The sequence below is a fragment of the Misgurnus anguillicaudatus genome, chromosome 7, assembly GCF_027580225.2.
Source record: "Misgurnus anguillicaudatus chromosome 7, ASM2758022v2, whole genome shotgun sequence".
NCBI classification, from domain to species: domain Eukaryota; kingdom Metazoa; phylum Chordata; class Actinopteri; order Cypriniformes; family Cobitidae; genus Misgurnus; species Misgurnus anguillicaudatus.
The window spans coordinates 10,633,978-10,655,355 of record NC_073343.2 but is presented as its reverse complement, the minus strand read 5'-3'; the positions used below and the strand labels follow the sequence as shown (position 1 = coordinate 10,655,355).

The window sequence follows — 21,378 nt, the reverse complement described above, 5'->3', positions numbered from 1 at the left end:
GTGGTCTTTTCATTTGTTCTTATCTCCTGCTGTTCCAGTCGTTCCCTCCATCGACCTGCACCGCGCAGCAGTCACACATCTACCGATGCCCATTTCCAGCCCTCTTCAATGTATGTGGTTGGCTAGAGATGCTTGTCTCAAACACTGATCTGGGTTCAGTGCATGGGGAGGTCAGGTTGGGATATATGGCTTAGAAATGGGTCTTATTAAAAGCAGTAAACATTCCTCCTAGAAATTGGAATACGAAACCCTTTTTAACAATGAAACACAATATAATGTAAATATTATATAAATATCGGGGGATTTCGTGAATTTACAGATAAATAATGGCTGTCAGTAAATAAGTGAAAATGAATATTTTTGCAAATATAAAATTTTAAATTAGCATTAGCTATGAAATATTTCAATGGCTCGTGGGCAATTCCTGTAAATGTTGTTTAATATAGGCAGTCAAGAGGTATAAATCCTGTATTTAAAAATTATTGGAAGAGTAAAGGAAGGGCATTGATAAGTGATGGGCATATGCACAGTATTATAATGATCTCTTAATACGTAATAATAACCCAATTCAGTGCTGTAATTGTAGCACACTTTCCTAATACAGCTTTGAAGTTTATTTTTATGATTTTATGTTTGAATGGATGTCTATTTGCACATTTGCTCTGATGTAAAGCTAATAATTAACAGTCTAATCAGAATCATACTGACACAAGGCCTTTTGCTCAGACATAAAACCCTCTATAAGTGCATCTGACATGTTTTCTTGTACATGAGCATTTTTTATTAGACTCTTAATGGATTCTGCCAGCACATTTTAAGGGAAAGTATTTGGTTAATGTATAATTCGTGCCGATAACATTCGGGTAATATTTTGACTTGGGTTTGGTGATTCTGACGAAATCCAGATTTAGAAGGTGTCCAGCATCAGAATTTTTAAAAACCCCTTGAAGCCAATTTTTTTGCACATATAAGATTAAGGTCTGAATTTATTATAACCATTATTTTAAGAGGATTTAAAAAATATTTCCTATAGAATTATTTACATTTTTTAGATGATCAAAAATTATCATTACCGCAACATGAAGTTTCGGTAATGAGAACTAAAAAGTTGTCTAGGTACTATGACAAACCAGATTTTAAGGAAAAAAAGGAACTGCTTACCTGGTAGCTATCTTGTAAATTATGTCCCTTCCAACAATTTTTTTTGTTGAAAATGTTAGTTCCTTAAACAATGATTGAAAATTGTTGCGGAGGATGAGAAAATTGGTCTTGGACACATTTATATTCCTTATTATTGTCTCTACATTTACCAATGATCACTAAATATCACATGTTCTTTACTCTAAATGTTTATAGTATAACATGCACTAAAGCTTTTTATTTTTTAGATTTTTTAATTGTAAATATTTCCATGTTAAAGAACCCAGATTCAGTCATGGACACGTTGCGGTAATGAAAATTTTCTCCTTAAATGTGGAAAAAAACAACTAAATTGGTTTATATGATGTCATTTGAAATGATGTGCAAAATAGTACATGAAGAGATGTTTGTAACTGTATGCTTCTTATTTTGACAGCATTTCTTTTTTTATCAAAATGTTTCATGACACCTCATAATTTCGCGAGAATCATTCGGTTGCGTTTAGGGTTTTTTGCATCTGAGCTGCTCAGTTGTTATTTTAGGTGCGTTTAAAACAAATAATGTTAACTGTTAGAATAATGCTGTCATCATTTTTTTACATGCAGTCTGTGTGAGGTCTTTACAACTAAAACAACAATATAGAGCTATGCAGGGGGCGCGTGTGCTGTGTTAGTGTGTTTGTTTGCATGGACATGTTGGTGTGTGTTATGAGAATCTCTGTCACTAGGGTCCTGCCGTCACTGTTGTTTAAAAAGTCATGACATTGTTTGAAACGTTGCTCTTTTTTTAGAGCGCAGTGGCTTTCATCTTTATTTTTCCCTTTCCTTTGTGAAATAATATGTATTTTCTCTTTACTGTCATGTCAGTTTGTCCTGTCTGTTTCGCTTTTGCAACGTCTTTGTATATCATTTTAGATGTATGCTGTTGAATGTAGAAATTTGACAAATGAACACACGCACTTTTTAATTTTGCTCTTCGTTTGATGTGTGTGGGTAGCACAGCTTGCATATTTGGGCTTTTTTAATTTGCCCAGCGAGATTTAAATCTTATTTAAACCACAGACAAATATCCCTTTGTATATTTGCTTTTTCAGGATATCAGTACAGGTCCTGTTTACCTGAGCTTATTCAGATAAAGACATCTCTCATAATGACTCTCTGAGGTGACCGTTTCATCAGCGGCAGCAAGTATTATCACCCCAGTGCCTACTGCTGTGACCACCATTTATACTGGCATTATTGTGGCTTTAGGGTGTGGCATATCAGTTAGTTATTAGTTTTTGGTTATATATGTTTGCTGCATATTAAAGCACATATTTTGATGAAGCGTTTGTGTGTTTCGTTATAGCTCTTTAATACAAACCAGTTTTTCTGGTTGTTTGGTTGGTATGTATTCCCAATCGATTTTGCTCTGTGTGTCGATGACAATGATCCGACTGATTTAACAGGCGGCCCTGTGCATGATGGAACGCCTGATGGGCCTATTACCAGTCGGTTACCACTTTTACTCTTAAAGCTCTGTTAACGTCACAAACACAAACTGTCATTGCAGGCTATTTAGACGCTATCACCAAATTAATCTCTTAAATAGTACTGAGGCTACAATGGAAAAAGACCCTGATTGGTTGTCCCAGTGTGACGCATGTAAATATGAAAACAGAGTTTTGAAAGATGAGCCATGTCACGACAAATAAGAGAAATGTCACAACAGGCTCATAAAACATGCAGAAAAATCCAGCACAATCTTTTTAATAATCTGTATTGTGGGGGTCAGTTTAATGTTTTTGACGTCATAGTTTAAGACGCAATACTTATTTTCCTCTGTTGCTAAGAACCTGATGATCTTAAAGAGTTAGTTATCACAAAAATGAATATTTTAATCTCTGTGGTGTAAAAGAATCAAACATTTTTAAGATGCTGGTGTTTTTTAGTGTAGTGAAAGTGATGGAGACTTGGTCTCATATTGTGCCAAAATCTACATTTTGTCTTCCACAGGAAAAAAACATTTTGTAGGTAATTTATCCATTTAATAACATTTCATTATCAGCAGGAATTCTTATCACTGCTGCCTTCCCTTGTCTTATAGATTGTGAGTGGACAGCGTTTATATTGGCATTATTGTGGTTTTAGGGCGTGGCATTTCAGTTCAGTTATTGTGTTGTACATGTTGGCTGCATATTTTAAAGTTCATGTTTTAATAAAATGTTTGTCATGAAATGACATGATGTGCACGATGGAACATCTGATGAACTATCACTTTAATAACAGCATACATTTGAGAAGAGCTCACAAATCATCATAATCCATGTAAAGGGGTCATTTCACAATACTTTTTTAAGTTGCAAATAAATCTTTGGTGTCCCCAGAGTATGTATGTAAAGTTTTAGCTCAAAATAACATATAGATAATTTATTATAGCATGTTAAAGGAACATTCCACTTTTTTAAATATACTCATTTTCCAGCTCCCCTAGAGTTAAACATTTGATTCTCACCATTTTGGAATCCATTCAGCTGATCTCTGGGTCTGGCGCTAGCACTATTAGCATAGCTTAGCATAATCCATTGAGTCTGATTAGACCATTAGCATCGCGCCAAAAAATAACCAAAGAGTTTCGATATTTTTCCTATTTAAAACTTGACTCTTCTGTAGTTACGTCGTGTAAGCTATGCTAAAAGTGCTAGCGCCAGACCGGAGATCAGCTGAATGGATTTCAAAACGGTAAGAATCAAATGTTTAACTCTAGGGGAGCTGGAAAATTAGCATATTTTCAAAAAAAGTGGAGTGTCCCTTTAAAATTGCTACTTAGTAGGTGTGAGCATTGTGCAGTTTTTTCCTTTTAAATGCAAATGAGCAGAACTCTGCACTAAACGGCAGTGCCGTGGTTGGATAGTGCAGATTAAAGAGTGGTATTATTATAACAAGATTCCCTTCTGATATCACAAGGGGAGCCAAATTTCAATGACCTATTCTTTCACATGCTTACAGAGAATGGTTTACCAAAACTAAGTTACTGGGTTGTTCTTTTTCACATTTTCAAGGTTGATAGAAGCACTGGGGACCCAATTATAGCACTTAAACTTGGAAAAAATCTGATTTTAATATGTCGTCTTTATAAACATTTTTAGAACAATATAGTAAAAAGTAAGCTACTGCTATTTAGCCAGTTGTGTTGCAACGCAGTTAAATGTTTCATCAATTGACTCTTGATCTCCCAATACAGGGTATAGGATCAGGTCTGAGTGATTTTAACTTTGTTCTGAAGTATGTATTGCCAGTTATTTTTAGTTAATGGCTGCTTGTACCGAAGTGTCTGACAGGCCAGCTGCTTCTTCTCGATGCTGTTACGATTTGATTCAGCCTGAAGTATATTGCAGCCAAATCTTATTTTTTCGCAGTTTATTGCTGCTCTCTGCTTGGTCAGGCTCTTCCACGAAAATAAAAGGATTGAAGTGAATGTAAGACATCAATAAACAGAGATGAGATGCAGCAGAGAGAAGAGGTCTTGTACTGTATCCAGTAGCCTTCAGTATTATACAGTAAAAGTTTGTTTAAAAAATCGACTTATGCCGTTTTCATGCCGTAAACACAACATAATTATAATACAAATCTTAATTTTGATTTCTTGTAATTCACATTTATCCAAAAAGTGTTTTTCTGACTTTATACATATATCTGATCATGCGTGATGCAGTCTATTTCTGTTAGGTTTGTTATTGTATATCATTTATTTATTCAATTTTCAAAAGCTTTTATCTAAAACATCTTGGTAGTGAAGAATTACCACAAGTCATTTTATTACTTGTAGTTATTTAGTATACAAGACAGCCAGGTCTTACTGTGTGTGCTGTTGATGATGATGCTGACATTATATTTTGTAGCTTACTGCGTTTTCATTAACCAGACATCTTATTGGACACAGGATGTCCATTAATTGCTTGCGGTTAGATTAGGGCAAGGCATTTCAATAGTGTACACAATTCAAAAGCAGTCTCTCCTGAAGTAAAATGTCACCTGTTGAAGACTGCGGAGAGTTATAAATCTTCTGACAGCGTCATATAGCTGCCGATTCCCTGGAATGGGAACGTTTGAAACTCGCTTTAAAATAAGCAAAGAAAATAAATATGACAAACAAAATGCCAGAGTGATAAGAACAAGCTTTTCCTGCATGTTGGATGGCCTTTGAGTGCTGATAGGACAGACTCTTCATTTTCTCTTCATCTTTCATGAGGTCTTTTCTGTCGTACCTTTCCTCACACGCGTGGGGGTTAAGCTGGGGGTGGATCCGTGCAGATGAGCGGACAGATCCCGAGAGCGTGAATAACAATGAAGTTGCTAAAAACAGAGCCGGCTCGGACCCACGTTAAAGAACGCTCAGGCCGCTATGAACCATTGTAAATGAGGGGGATGAGAAGGGTCTTGTTTTTTGAATATCCCTGTCGCCATAACAACCCTCCCTTTTGTGTGGTACTCTCTGAAAAGGCCCATCCTATCACAAAACGTAGCGGCAACATGAAAATTCAACCGGTCCGTGATGAGACGAGACTGTATTTATCTCCGCTTTGATCAAGTGCAAATGAGAGTGTTTCCTAGAATACATTCACCTGTGATCAGAAAATGAGAAACAATTAGTGCAACTTGCTGCACTTATGTAGAAAGGGTTTCTTTCAAAAAATTAAAGCTTATGTTATATGTTTTAAATGTTATATTTTTATAAGTTACAGTAATTTACTGGCTATTTAATTTAATTAGGCTATGCTTTCATGGAAATTTAGAGTCTCACTTGAAAACTTAATCGATAACTAACATTTGAAATTAGAAAAACGTGTCATTCTCATGTAACTATGTTTGCATAAATATTAATTTAGATGTTATTGTTGATGTGTGCGTGTGATTGAATTAGACGAGTGTCTGAAAAGGGCAGTGCTGACGATATTCCTCCACGCCATCGGTTATTATGTCACATGTGACTCAAACCTGACAGCTTAATACAACATGCAATAATCCACAGCAATGCTCCATGCTTAATTTATTTCTCATTTCCTTTCGGCTTTGGCTGTCACAGGTTTTGAATTGGAGATATTGTTCAAAATTGACAGGAGTTTTCATTAAGCTCAAATTCTCATGATGGCATTTACATTGTTTAACATTTAACATCGCCTCATGGAAGAATTCCGCATAACTGTTTGGAAGAAGTTACATGGATCTGGTTTTATTGTAATAAAAAGGAAAACAAATAACCGAGAACATTTTACAAATGTCATAAGTAGTATTTTATTATTATTATTATTAAAATCTATAAAATGTAATAGTTAACCTAGTTAACATTTCATCGCACAAGCCTGCAAAATGCTCTTTGGCATAATGTCGATGTTAAATTATGCTGGATTAGGGGGTGGGTGATATGACCAAAATTTTATATCACGATAGGATTAATTTTATATCATGATAACGATATGTATCATAGTTTTTATGTTTTAATAAGGTTTGTGATGTTATTAAAATATTTAATGCCATATAATTTTCATAATTCTCACAAACACTATACACGCATAAAAACATCAAAACTTAAGCTCACTGAAGATAAACAGTTAGTGATGAAAGAATGATAGTAATTTATAAATAATAAATAATAATGTATATTATATATCTTATTAAAGGTAGAAAAGTGATTTAGTGAAGAGCAGTGAGAGATTTTCGACTCCTCTCACACAAAAACGGCACACGTTTAGCACTGTTGTTTGTGTTTCAATGGGTTAAAATCATTGTTTTAAAACTGCGGTGCTTAAATACGTTTTCAAACATTAAAGGATTAGTCCATTTTCTTTAAAAAAATCCAGATAATTTACTTGCCACCATGTTATCCAAAATGTTGATGTCTTCCTTTGTTCAGTCGAGAAGAAATTATGTTTTTTTAGGAAAACATTCCAAAAAATTTTCAAATTTTAATGGACTTTAATGGACCCCAAAACATAACAGTTTTAATGCAGTTTAAAATTGCAGTTTCAAAGGACTCTAAACGATCCCAAACAAGGCATATGGGTCTTATCTAGAGAAACGATTGTCATTTTTGTCACGAAAAATAAAAAATATGCACTTAAACCAAAACTTCTCTTCTTCCTCCAGCTTTGTGACAAGCCATCGCGACCTCACGTAATTGCATAATGATGTCGAAAGGTCACGTGTTTCATATATGAAACGCACATTTGCGGACCATTTTAAACAATAAACTGACACAAAGACATTAATTAGTATCATTCCACATACAACAATGTCAGAACGGTCCTCTTTCTCCACACTTGTAAACACTGGGGCGTAGTTTCGATACGTCATCCATGACCTTTTGACGTGATGCATTTTTTTGTTGTTGCCAAAAATAACAATCGTTTCGCTAGATAAGACCCGTATGCCTCATTTGAGATCGTTTAGAGTCCTTTGAAAATGCAATTTTAAACTGTTTTGGGGTCCATTAAAGTCCATTAAAATGAGAAAAATCCTGGAATGTTTTTCTCAAAAAACATAATTTCTTCTCGACTGAACAAAGAAAGAAATCAACATTTTGGATGACATGGTGGTGAGTAAATTATCTGCATTTTGTTTTAAGAAAATTGACTAATCCTTTAAGTTTTCATGACAGCAACGTGCACAGCAACGTGACGTGCATAACCTCCGTAGAGACGATAGTCCAAAATTTCTTCTGGTTGAAAATTTCTATTTGCCCACCCCTAATGCTGGATAATATAAATCAGGTTTTACACTTGCAAATTGTCTATGCCAGCAGCTTGCATTGAATGCATGTTGTCATTCAAGCTTAATGTGGGCATAATAAAAACAAAAAATCCTGACCCATATCCGATTTCTAATAATCTTTTATCTTTTAAAATCACACAGGGTTCTCACTATAGTATCTTTTTTCACAAAATCCTTCACACAACCATTTTAGCCTACCAATCTAAGCCATCCCTGTTACCTTTTTTCTCCACCTCACTTTGAAATAGACGATTCATCGCAAGAGCATTCATACGATCTTTGTGTTTGTATGTACCTGCCTTGCGGGGACTGCTACCCTATACCCTAACACTAATCTCTCTGACATGTGCCAGATGATTCGATTACTGACCATTGCTCTGACGGCTGTTACTAGTACATCTGGTTACTGAACTCAGCCATTGTGTGTGTCTCTGTGCGTAATTGTGCTTCTGTTCAGTTCTAACTGAGAAAGAGAGGGCAATCAAAGATCTATTTATATAAAATATGAAAAGGGTATTAAATATTAATTCCTTATTAATACCTTATGGTACATTTAAAATATAGAGCAGTGTAATTTGTGTATGTCAAGTCATCTTTGCAATCTTTCCGATCCTTTTCCAAACTGTACAACTACTCAAATCATCATGGGTCTATACTAATCTAAAGTTGAACAAGGCTGCGGCCTTTGTCGGTCCTTACTTGTTTGTTTTGAGTCAGCCACGTCAAACCGAATTACATTTCCGCCGTGTTGTTAGATCATTGTTTGACCATGGATCTCTTTACCGAAGAGCTTCATTCAACATAAAGCGCACAATAAACCTGCTGCTTTCATTGTTGATCTTGTTTTTCATCATGCGATCATCCGTTGTGCATGTGTTTGCTTTGTCACGGTCTCGGGACTGTTGTGTGCTTGATCTGGAAGCCCCAGGTGTGATCTGGATCTAATCACTGATTCAGCCGCGGCTTCACTTTGCTTTAAGGGAAGTTGTTTCATTGATGGTGTGTTGAGTATCAATGGTGTCCAACCTTAAAGAGTTTAATCCCAGCCCTTTTTTAACACAAACCTAAAAGGGACATAACTAGTGGAATCTTGGAATTCTCGGGGATACTGTATGTTGTCCAAAAATTAGTAATTTCACATACTAATGTAATAAAGGAATTTAGGAACCTTGAGGAAACCTGAAAGAAAATGTATCAAGATTGAACAAAAAGGACACAAATATATTTTGTAAAATGTTGTTTAAAAGTAAATACCTTTTTTTAATGATATATTGATGTCAAACATAATTTTTATTTGATTAAAACAGGCATTACATCTACAGTAAATAAACACAAACAGGTCACTTAAAGTGGCTATGTAGGGGATGAGAGTTTCCAATGGAGTATATATGATTTATATAAGCCAGTTTGTGGGAAAGGTTATGAGGAGATGAAGGGATAAGGGTGATGAATGAAATGGATAGAAGGAAAGATAGAGAGAGCGAGAGAGAGAAATGGGGGCGGTTCAGCTGAACAGTCACTCCTCCAGCAACAGGTGTACACACAAGGCAAGGCAACACAAGGTCTGTTTTGCACGATAGCTTCAATAGGTGTCTGTCAACAATCACACTGGCGCACGTAACCATGTGCGCCACACTCTGTTCACACGACACCTGTATGACCCCCCCCCCCCATTTAAAATCTTCAGTTTACTTTCACAGATGTACAGTAAATCATCTGATGTAATGTGTAGAACTGATGTTTTGTGACATGTTTGTTTTCTTTGAACAGTTATTCATCTGTCTTATTTGTCTCTTTTGAGTGCATGGTGCAGTTTGATGGACTGTGTGCATCCAGAAGGTATTGTTAGCCCGACCAAGCATACCGCCACATTTGTTGTGCATCGTGTTTAAAAAGAAAGTCATGTTGTTTCTGTAAAAACGCACACAAAACATATGAAATGTAATACCTTACCAACTTAGCTACAGGGACACCTTTTACGTTCTTTGTAATTGAACTAAAACGTGAAGAGTAAGTGCCCTATCTCAGACCTGGCACAATGTGACGTCGGGCGCGACCCAAGTGTTTTTAGCCCGACGCAGTTATCCTTTTCCTGTCCAGCACCAATTACGTCTTTACATTGTGTGCAGTGGAAAGGCGGCGGAATGTTTTTCATAAATTTCACAAAAACATTAATGCAAATTTTTTGTCATAGTAAAACTGTTGAGGTTTTGCGTGATATTACTGTAACAAATGCAATTTACAGTAACTAATTTAATCTTTTTTAGACTATTTTTTTGTTCCTGCTAAATGCGTGTAATGATATTCTCTATTTAAATACTGACATTTATGTGTAATGAATGGAATTGACCTGTAAATGTCTCACAGAGCTTCTGTGTTTGACGTAAAAGCTGTTTTAGATTTTCCTGATACTATGTGTGAGTCTATGTGTGTTTGCCCACCTTGTGGTGATGAGGTGAGATAGACAGCAAATTGACACATGAATAGCATCCTCACGTACCAGTCAGAGTGACAACAGTCCGTTTACCTGCACTCAACACAAACAAAGTTAACACACACTGTGTGTGATTTGTGTGTGTGTGTGTGTGTGTGTTCTTCCTGCTGTGTCTTTCTATGGATGTGTAATTACCCCTTAGCCACTGCTCTGCTACAGAAATCGCCTGTAATTGCCGCTCAATGTCGCCGCTTGGTTTCTGTGTCAGAAAAATCTATCTTATCTTTTTTCATTTATTCTCTCTTATTCGTGTACCATTTTGTTTTTATAAGTGGAAAAACTATTTTTTGTTGTTGTTTGTTTTAGTGCAAATTATTTTGTTTGGAATTCAACTGTAATTCCAAAGGCCTTGGTTCCCATTCAGCTTATTGCATTGAAGTCTGTTTCACTACAGTTTTTAGATTCTTTTATTTAGTGTGTTGAGAATTTGGTGGATTTTTTTGTGTGTGTGTGTTGACGTAAATTCCACTGAAACAAGTTAGGGTGGGACAGATTGAGTGGACCCTCCCCCTTTTGAAATGGTCAACAGCATTTTCTTTATCTCACAGACAGTCTGGAATCTGATGAGAAGCTGCAGAATGTTGTCAAATATCCTTGAGATGATTGGCAGAAGGGAGGGACTCTAAGTTTTGAAAGCATATATCATCTGAATGTGAATGTTTTAAAGAACCCTAGTTTATAAGACATACTTCCGCCACAAAACGAAAGTAGCGATTTTCTTATTTTCCCAGTGGTGATGTATATTTGAGTGAAACGGCTTCTGAAATGTAATAGGGTAAGGCTGGACTTGATTTCGTCCATCGAGAACTGATTGGATCATTTGAAGTTGGGTCATGTTGCTATTTGCTAATCGCTGCCATCTTTTCCCCGACCCCGCCCACCTGCCATACCATGTTACCGGAAGTAAAGAGAGATCGTTTCTAGGAGGGGAGAAGATTTGCGTTTTTGATTAAAGATTATGAGGGCACATGAATAAAAAAATAAAGCTCACAGATAAGTCATATATAAAAATAATACCACAATATTTAAAAACAAATGACAGTTTTTCATTTCAATTTCATTGTGACTTTAGGGATATTTGCCCTAAAAATTAAAATTCTGTCATCATTTACTCACTCTCATGTTGTTACCAAGTGTGTCGCACAAGCCCTGAAAAGTGAAGCCAAAACGTTGCCTCCCCCATGTTATTCAATGGGACCTAAGACTAGGGCTGGGTATCGATTCAGATGTTTTGAATCCATTCGATTTCGATTCATAAACTATTGAATCGATTCTCGTTTTGATTCCGATTCTCAGACCGATTTTTATACTTGATTCTCGATTCAACTCAATGAATATAGATTTAATACAAATACTTTATTTATAAATAAAACAGTGCAGAGAAGACAAGTCCGCACACAGTAATCCAAATAATGTCAAACATTTATTCAGTGCCGAAATAATCAAATTGCCAAAGATGCAGAGATACAGACGTTTCGGGCTTAGCCCATCATCAATGTAATTAGTCCACCTGACTCTATGACGTAACTTATATATCCACGTATCCGCTAATCAGACAATACATGTTTGCTTGTATAGAGTGTCTCTAATGGTAGATCACAGAACTTACATTTGAAACTTTTGAATGCAAATACACTTCTTTAATTTCTATTCAAATGCAACCTGATTAATCATGAATATCGTGTATGGACATATCACTATGTAGATACAAAAAACACATATATAGTTATATAGTTACCCGAATTATCAGAAAACAAATTATATAAAAAATATACATATACATATACACTTTTTTTATTTTAGGTACACTTGGGTACATTAAAACAGAACCCATCTCTAATTTTCAAATGCATACAATTATGTTAAATACAATAAAATTTTAATGCTGCATGATGCATGAAGATGAAAAATGTATGCTGAAAAAAGTCAAAACAGTCGCATTCCTTGATCAAACAGGATCAGATTTCATTAAAAAAAAAATCGATTTGTGGCCTTTGAGAATCGATTTTTAATCGACCATGTTAAAAAAATTATTAATCGAAAAATCTAATTTCATTACACTTCTAATATCCTTTTTCCCGAAGCTGGTTACTGTCATTTACTGTAGTTTTTATCATGCTGATGTAAATACAAGTGTTTGTTTTTAAAATAAGCTTGTTTTTAGTTGGTTATTTAAAGAAATAGTCAATTTTCTTAAAAGAAAAATCCAGATGATGACAATCGTTGACAATCGTTTTGCTAGATAAGACCCTTATGCCTCGTTTGGGATCGTTTATAGTCCTTTGAAACTCCGTTGAAAAAACTTACGTATTGAGTTAAGTGTTAAGTCAACATCAACATTATGGATGACATGGTGGTGAGTAAATCATCTGGATTTTTCTTTTAAATAAACTATCCATTTAATGATATAAAACGGTGGTGTGACGTCATGATTGACAGCTGTAATTGACAGCTATCTGAGCCGAGTGAGTAGTTGTATTTACCTCATTTACCTTATACCAACCTTACCTTATTTCAATGTGGTACTACATCCATCTTTTTTTACAGTCTATGTTTGTTACAAACCTATATAAATTTCGTTGTTCTGATCAATACGAAGGAAGGTATTTTGAGAAATGTTTCTAACCAATCTGTTCGTGAGCCCCATTCCCTTTCCATAGTATTCTTTTATCCTACTATAAAAGTGAATGGGGCTCATGATCGTTTTGGTTACAAACAATCCTCAAAACTTCCTTCATGTTGACCAAAACAAATAAATGTATACAGGTAACAACATGAGAGTGAGTAAATAAATGATGACAGAATTTTCATTTTTAGGGGGAAATATACATATTATACATATATATATATGGCTGTCATAGTTACAATAAGCCAAAATAACACGTACTTTTAATTTTTATGTTGACGAATTTTTGCTTTCTGACTGGCAAAGTTTAATCTATTTGTTATTGAAAAACTTTGAAATGTACTCTGCATACTTCCTTATTTAATAGGAAATCCACCAGCAAAGAAAAATAAGCTGTTTTTTTTTGGTCTCTAAAGTCAGTGCATCACATAGTGTAGAACCAGTCAGTTTTGAGATTAAGGTACAATATGTACCTTTACCTTTGGAAGACTTTGATCATAAATAGATGTTTCAAAGTACCATCATTTTTGTTGTGTTAAGGTCAACATTAGATGAAAAGCTTTTTTGGATCGCAGTCCCTTTCCACTATCAAAACAATCATGTGCTATTATTCCCATATTTTTGAACCCAGAACATTGGTTCATTAATGACTACGCAGGATGCGAATGAGATTCTTTAAATATTCTGTTCTTTTATTTTTCTTGAAAGGAGTATCTTCCCCCAAAACATTGTTAAATAGACCATCACTGGCCATCAAAAAGCCTGAAGCTTCTCTTCTGTTTTTCTTACACAAACTGTCACAGACGTGCTTAAAAAAGAGATCCCTGTTCCAAGTTGTTGTGGCTTGGGGGAAGCAATGTTCAGAAATAATAATCTCTGTAGGGAGTTTAACAACACCTCTTCAGTCATTAAGACTGGTGTTTCTCTGCATTTTCATTATGAATAAAATTATTCTCTTTCTAACTGACATGTGACATTGTGCCATGTGTCTCAGTGTGGTGTGTGATATATAATGTATAATGATAGTATAATGAAAACAATGCTGCAAGGTCATGTTTATGATGCAGAAATCCGTTTAATCAGGTCTGGCCCTAAAGCTTAATATGAAATATTTTGAGCTATTAATGCAATAAGCTGGCCAAGGGTAAGAAAATGTACTTACTTATACATGACACAGTGGGGCTTATTGCTTTTATTAAAAGGCAACTGTGTTTGTAATACAAGATACCAGTGTTTAATAAATGCATTTAATGTTACTAATATAAAAAACATAGCACATCAATTGTTCTTTCGAGTCTTATAGTTCAAATATTATATTATGTTTACATTTCTCCTATTATATAGAACTGAACTGTGGTCACAACAAGTGTGCCTATATTGCCAGTGTACTGTAAAATGGCTTTAAACATGCCTAAGAATTTTGTTGTTTTATATATACGTTTCATAATGTTACACTTTTTAATGTTTTGAAGAGTTGTCTTCTAAGAGCTTTGAGAATAATTTGTGAATGATTCTATAGACAGACAGTTAGTCATTGGTCAAAACTGGGCAAGCCAGTCTTCTGCTTTCTAGCTAGAGTTGATTGTCTGTTTCTTCATCCCATGTTTAACTCGATCAGTGCCCTTCTCAGGGGTTATAACAAATGACAGCAGCAAAATTACAGTCATCCGTCTTGGCAGTGTAGATCTGCATCCTGTCTTTCTTGCCCACCCTCCAACACAAATGCAATGGTAAAAAAACAAGCATAGACACAGAGAAATCATGAACAAATCTGCCCATATTCTTTGACAGCCTTAAAGGATCAATGACAAACAGTTGTTCTGGTGTCTAGAATTTTGCTTTTTGAGGATTGTAGTGGAATCTATCTCCATATTAGCACAATGTTGACTTCTTTTTGAGTCTGCTGTCATGAGGGGCTTCATGGTGTCCAACTAGGGCGGAGGTAGATCTGCAGGTGGATATTGTGAAGCAGGCTTTGTGATGTAGGCACTCATAAATGGCAGCTGCTACTTCGTTGCACATTTGAAGTAAAATTAGCAGTAATTGCAGACCTCCCCTGCCTTCATTTCAGAGAGCATTGTTCCATCACCACGAAAATTGGTGGATGTGATGGGAAGAGAGAGCTTTGTATAGAAAGTGAAGGCTGTCTTGTTCACTCATAATTTAGATTGTCCGCCCTAATTATAAACTGCTATTGCCGTCAAAAGATAAGCTTTAAATCGTCTTTTGACTTAACCGCTACTTTAAACTAGTAACTGGTAAAATATCCAGAAGCCTTTCCCAACTTTCTTCTTCAGGCAAATCCTGGTGTTTTATAATCTAAAGTAAGGTTTGCTGGAACAACAGCTCAAAAAAAGTAAAGGCCATACAACTTTTTGAGCAAATCTTATATTGTTTTTTTTATGTATGTGTGTTGCAGACTGAGGTTATAAAAGGGGCGTCTGGTAGCGTGGGAATGACGTTCAGACATGTGCCGGCTACTGATGGTGACACAGTGCATGTGAGCATAGAGACCGTCACCCCAAATTCTCCAGCTGCCCTCGCCGACTTACAGAGAGGAGATCGCCTCATTGCTATTGGAGGTTAGAGACATTCATTTTTCACATACATTTACTCCGATGCCTGTTTTACATAGGTTTTGAGTCAAATCTCACCCTGTCTGTGAAATCCAAGCTTAGTCTCATAACCTATATATTAGTGATTTCACTTTAATTTTAATCTGTGGTCCTTAATTTGTAAAATATTTTTTCAAGGTGGATGGCAAAAAGTATCATCATTTTCAAAAGTTTTATTTCTATATGTTTGCACAGGAGTCAAAGTGACGTCCTCTGTTCAAGTGCCGAAGCTGCTTAAACAAGCTGGAGAGAGAGTGCTAGTCTTATATGAGAGGCCGGTCCGGCACCAGGTGCCTAGTGTAAGTTTGGGGCAGATTCAGGAACCCCTAGGGCCCATGGAGGAATCCAACTATCTTCCTCAGCCTGGGGCCTGTGAGGAGGATCCAGCCCCAATAACCACCTTGGACATTTCTGATAACAGAGACAATGACTCTGAATTTGAGGAGCTGATTGTGGATTCCAAACCAAGCGGTGCTTCAATCAGTGTTGACACTAAGGATGATTTCCTGCTCTCTGTAAACCAAAGCCCTAAAAAGACTGTGGCCAACCTGGCCAAGCCCCTTGGTTCCATCTCGCCAATTCTCAACCGCAGACTGAACCTTCAGTCCCCACTCAAGCCCCAACCCAAAGAATCACCAAAGCCGGCAACTCCCAAGACTTCTGAACCTTCTGAACAGCCACAGAGACCAACAGTGCCCCCTCCTCCACCACCTGCACGGCCTCCTGTCCCTCCCAGGCCCCAAATAAAGGTCACATCAGCCTCCTCAGAAACCCAAAACCTGGTGGAAGGCAGTGAGCCTGCAGTCGAGAAAAGTCCTGAGAAAACACTGCTCAGTGCTAGCAATGGGGACAAACCAGCAGAGACAAAGTCTGTGAGTAAACAACCAGATCCTGCTGAGGAGATGCCAAGTTCTCCTGCCACTAACAAGCAAGATTCAGCCAAAGACAAGATATCTGAGAGCTCCTTCAACACTAGGGACAGTCTAGATGAACAGGGTCTCTGGGAATCACCTGAGACCATGTACCGCAACAGATTTGCTCGTTGGAATAAAGCATCAATGGTTTTCGAGGTGGAAAGCAACCACAAATTCCTTAATGTAGCACTTTGGTGCAAGGATCCCTTCAAGCTCGGTAGTCTCTTGTGTTTGGGCCATGTCAGCTTGCACTTGGAACACATTGCACTGGAATGCTTATCTACATCGTCTGCTGAATATCAAAGGACCTTCCGTATATGTGCCCCTGAACCAAGGGCCAGTGTCAGTCGTACGGCTTTGCGCAACTTGAGCACTCACAAAGGTTTTAATGAGAAACTGTGCTACGGAGACGTCACGCTCAACTTCATCTACCTAGGGGATGGGGAGTCGGACTCAGCCAGTGGACCGACAGAACGTGAACGAGAGGGAAGTCTTCAGGACGAGGAGTACAAGGACAGAGAAAGGGAACGGGAGCAGGTGCTCATGGTAACCCGGGACGATCACAGCTACAGCAGCATGCAGTTTGGAGAGATGCGGCACAATTTTCAAGACACTCAGTTCCAGAATCCCACTTGGTGTGATTATTGCAAAAAAAAGGTGTGGACCAAGGCTGCTTCACAGTGCATAATTTGTGCTTATGTCTGTCATAAGAAGTGTCAGGAGAAGTGCCTAACTGAGCACCCTCGCTGCCTAGCAACCTCAGACCGACGTGGAGCAGATCCTGAGGCAAAATCCACAATCAACCGGGCTACCACAGGCCTCACGCGTCACATTATTAATACTAGCTCCCGTCTCCTCAATCTGAGGCAGGTGCCTAAAGCAAGGCTTGCAGAACAGGTTGCAGAAATGGGACCATTGGTGGTAGAACCTTCTCCAAAGCATACGCCTAACACGTCCGATAATGAGAGTAGCGACACTGAGACCTATACTGGGGCGAGTCCTTCCAAACAACCACCTGGCAGCAGCGGCTCAAAACTGGCACGCAAGGAAGGTGGACTGGATGACAGCGTGTTTATCGCCGTCAAAGAGATTGGTCGAGATCTTTACCGCGGACTTCCCACGGATGAACGCTCACAGAAGCTGGAGCTTATGTTGGACAAGTTGCAGCAGGAAATTGACCAGGAGTTGGAGCATAACAACTCTCTGATAGGGGAAGAACGAGAGACGGTCGATGCCCGACGCAAGGCCCTTATTTCTGCGGCTCTGACCAAGTCTGGTGAACGTCTCCAAGCTTTGACTCTGCTCATGATTCACTACCGTGCTGGCATCGAAGATCTAGAATCTGTAGAAAGCACCTCACCGTCTGAGCAGCATGGCTTTTCCAAGGCGAAAGCTGAAGGTCTGGAGGATGCTCTGATGGGCGCAGAAGTGTATGACAGTGACATTTGCAGTTCAGTTGATGGTCAGGTGCTGGATGAGATTTCAGAGGAGCAGATCTGTGTAGAGGCATTACAGTAGAGATGACAAAGGGTGCCAGGGGCTTGAGACTCAAAAACAAAGGATTTTTCTCATGTATGACATAGATTAAGAATGACATGTGTACATCACACAGGTGAATGTAAATGTGAGTTTTACAAAAGTATTCTTGGAAATTTACCAGAATATTATTGAAATATAATATAATTTGAGGAGTTTTGTCAGTGTGAGCAATTTACCAATTATTTTTACTTTTTAATTTTTTTTTAATAAATATTGTTTTTCACATTTTTGGTTCTTTATTAACTGATGTGGAGGACTAAACCATGAATTTGTAGACTTTCAGCAGTATTACAAAATCAGAGTTTTACCTGCCTTACCTAAAAGGTGCAATTAATTTTTTTTATCATACAAATGCTTCAAAAGACTGATTTTGAAGTAAAATAGTACTGAATAAATAACAAGTATAAATCTCTTTTCATTCAACCCTTGTGCATCACTACAGACTGAATCTTATAAAGATTGGTAATATTCACAGTTGGAAATACATCCTTACCAGTTTATTTTGTTTTGAGCATCAAGCCCCTCTGCCTTCGACTGTCCAATACAAAAAAATGGGATCAGGTCCTGAACAGCAGTCCAGATAATACGTCCAGAAAAATGCCATTTTATTTCCTCATTGTTCCAATATTGATTCTTAGCCATCATGATCTTCTATTGTTAAGCACCTTTTATCATGTAAGTTTTTTCGGAAGAGTCAGTTGTGTTATTTCAATCTGTTTTGTCATTGTGTTTAAAATGTTTAAATATTTAATTGTGAGGGAATCCTGATAACCTTGGTGTTATTATAACATACCTTTACTACTGGGGACCATTCTTTATGTAATTAATTTAAATTTGTCACACTAAGCCATTGTGACATCACAATTTACTTTCTCAAGGGGGGAATATTTATATTACATACTGATAATATCTGTTTCATAATATATTTTCGATAATTGTCTCCGTCTCTATGTTGTGATCTCACAATTGCTTTGTTCTGAGCCTCTGTGAGTTAAAAAATGCAGCAGTTTTTCTCAAACCAATTGCTTGAGATAAAATGTCTGTCCTTATTAACTGGTGCAGTTCTTATTTGGTTTAGCTGGTTATATTTTTATGTGTCAGGAGGTTACGTTTGTTTGTGTATTGTCATGTTTATTTGTGTTGGTAATATGTTCATGGATGCAAAGAAATTTTCAGTGCACACATTATTTTTGGGCACAGTTTGGCCCCAAATGAATGTATCTCACAAACGGTTCACTTTACTATCATTTTCCATTCGCTCTCAAAACACATCAGCTCTTACAGTGTATAACAACATTAAAGACTCTTGTCAATGCATACAGTATTGCTAACGCAAAACCTCCCTAACCTTTGTATGTTGTGGCGTCTGTATGTATGTATAGCCAAGCCAGGCAGTTTCTTTTTTTTGCATTTATCAAACCACAGACATAAAGAGGATTGTTTTAAAAACAATAAGCCTAAAGTGATGTTAATACGACCTTTTAAATGATCCTGCACCCTCGTTTGATTGGTCCAAACAAGAGCAGTTTTTTGCTATTATTATTCACATGCTTACATTGTAGGTACAATATGGCAAGGGATTATTGCATTATCAGATCTGTCTTCATGAATTAAAGCTTGGTCTGGTCAAAACAGACGATAAGGCCTTGGATTGTGGGTGACAGAAGTCAGTACGTGCTCCTACAACGTTTATTCAGCTGGTGTAGAAACAAACTCACATTCTTGCTTGTGCAATATTTACTATAGGACATTCGCTTATGACTACAGCCAGAGGGAAGCATTGTCTTTATCCTGATGTATCACTTGAGAGAATGACATTGACATTTAAATGTTAAGCTCACCAAATTACAGAGTTTGTTTGTTTGGGCTGTTTTAATTCTATTTGTCTGGTCGCTGCCGCTGTTATTCTGTGCTTGTCAAATTCGATGCCAATACATGCTCTTAAAATATTTCTCCAATTATCTCACAGTGGAAAAACAAAAAATAATCGATATAAAACATCTGCCTTGGTAACATGTGGTAAAACTTTCTGCGAAAGATATCGTTTTTTTTTTTTTTTGAGCTGTATTATGTTTTAAAGCGCTATTGTAAATAGCCTGGTAATGTAGGTCAATTTAAACCCTATTCTTTCTCCCTAAACTCTTATAGTGCTCAACATGTGGGTTCATCTTTTTGTTGTTGTTGTTGTTTTTGCTTCATGTAAATCTGATTTTGTTCGTTTGTGGGTTTTAACTATGGTTAAGGGCATCTCCAGAAAAAGTGCACAGCTTTTAAACTTGCTGCAAGGTCTTTACGCACTGACATATCATATTTGCTTATGCACTTGAGATAAATAAATTATTAGAAATTTAAAATATTCTCCTTTGTTATTATTTGCATCCTATACTGTTTGATTCTTTATAAGCATACAAATATACGTTGTTTGCTTCACCTCCTTTCAATGAAAATGAATTTATGCTGTGATTTTAACAAAAAAAGCATGCACTTTACGTTTAACACTGTATGTATGGATGGCCACTCCTTAAACTGCTACGTGCTTACTGTAGGATTATCATAAATAACTAAATGATTATATTACAGTGAAATATTAGGACATCTGGGAGCAGGTGGCCTTCTGTTAGTGAGTGGAGCTGTTAACAAGATTGCCATTTTGAACAATCAATACCATGAAAATAACATTCTTAATCTATTAAAGCAAACCCATATGCACCCGTTAAAATCAAAATCACATATTAAAGCTTGATTGGAGTGCAAACGATTGCTGGTGCTTGCCATTGGATCAGTTTCTAGAAAGAAATGAATTCAACGTTGCATTAAGAAGATCATTATGGAAAGGCAAACGTTAGGTCTTATTAAACATTTATTTTTCCATTGCAGTCATACACATTACCCACACAGCTCTAAAGCTGATGACCACCTGATGAAACACTGGATACAAAACCATCAACTGAACCTCATGATAGTTCAAACACAAGACATACCAGTCTAAAGGCACACACTGACATTGGCACATATACACAAATCTTTGATAAAAGCAAAAAAAAGACATGAAACTTAATTATTTTAATTATAATTAGGTGAGCAATGTAAGTAATTACAAAGAGGGTTAAAAAAGCGTGCAAATCAATAACTTGGCAAGACATTTATCATTCTGATTGAGTTTTGTGTATCATGTGTATTTTGGACCTTTTAAATGGTTCAGGTGTTTTGGGTTTTTAGTTAACACTGGTAAATCTCTGGTAAATTGGTAAATCAAGTTATACCTGGTCAATTCTGTCTGCTGACTCGCATGCATTCGGTC

At 36.8% G+C, this 21,378-nt stretch overlaps 1 protein-coding gene across 2 annotated transcripts in view; it reads left to right on the top strand.

Moving 5' to 3' along the window:
* Positions 1-20,433, top strand: part of pdzd8 (PDZ domain containing 8) — a 46,120-nt gene extending 25,687 nt beyond the window's left edge. Inside the window, exons 5-7 of one of the 2 annotated variants that reach the window (XM_055171768.2) lie at positions 39-110; positions 15,429-15,591; positions 15,820-20,433. In XM_055171768.2, the coding sequence (XP_055027743.2) occupies positions 39-110; positions 15,429-15,591; positions 15,820-18,056 (2,472 nt within the window). In that variant the 3' untranslated portion in view covers positions 18,057-20,433. The remainder of the gene's footprint in view (positions 1-38; positions 111-15,428; positions 15,592-15,819) is intronic. The other variant, XM_055171769.2, reaches the window with a different exon arrangement.
* Positions 20,434-21,378: the final 945 nt, after the last annotated feature.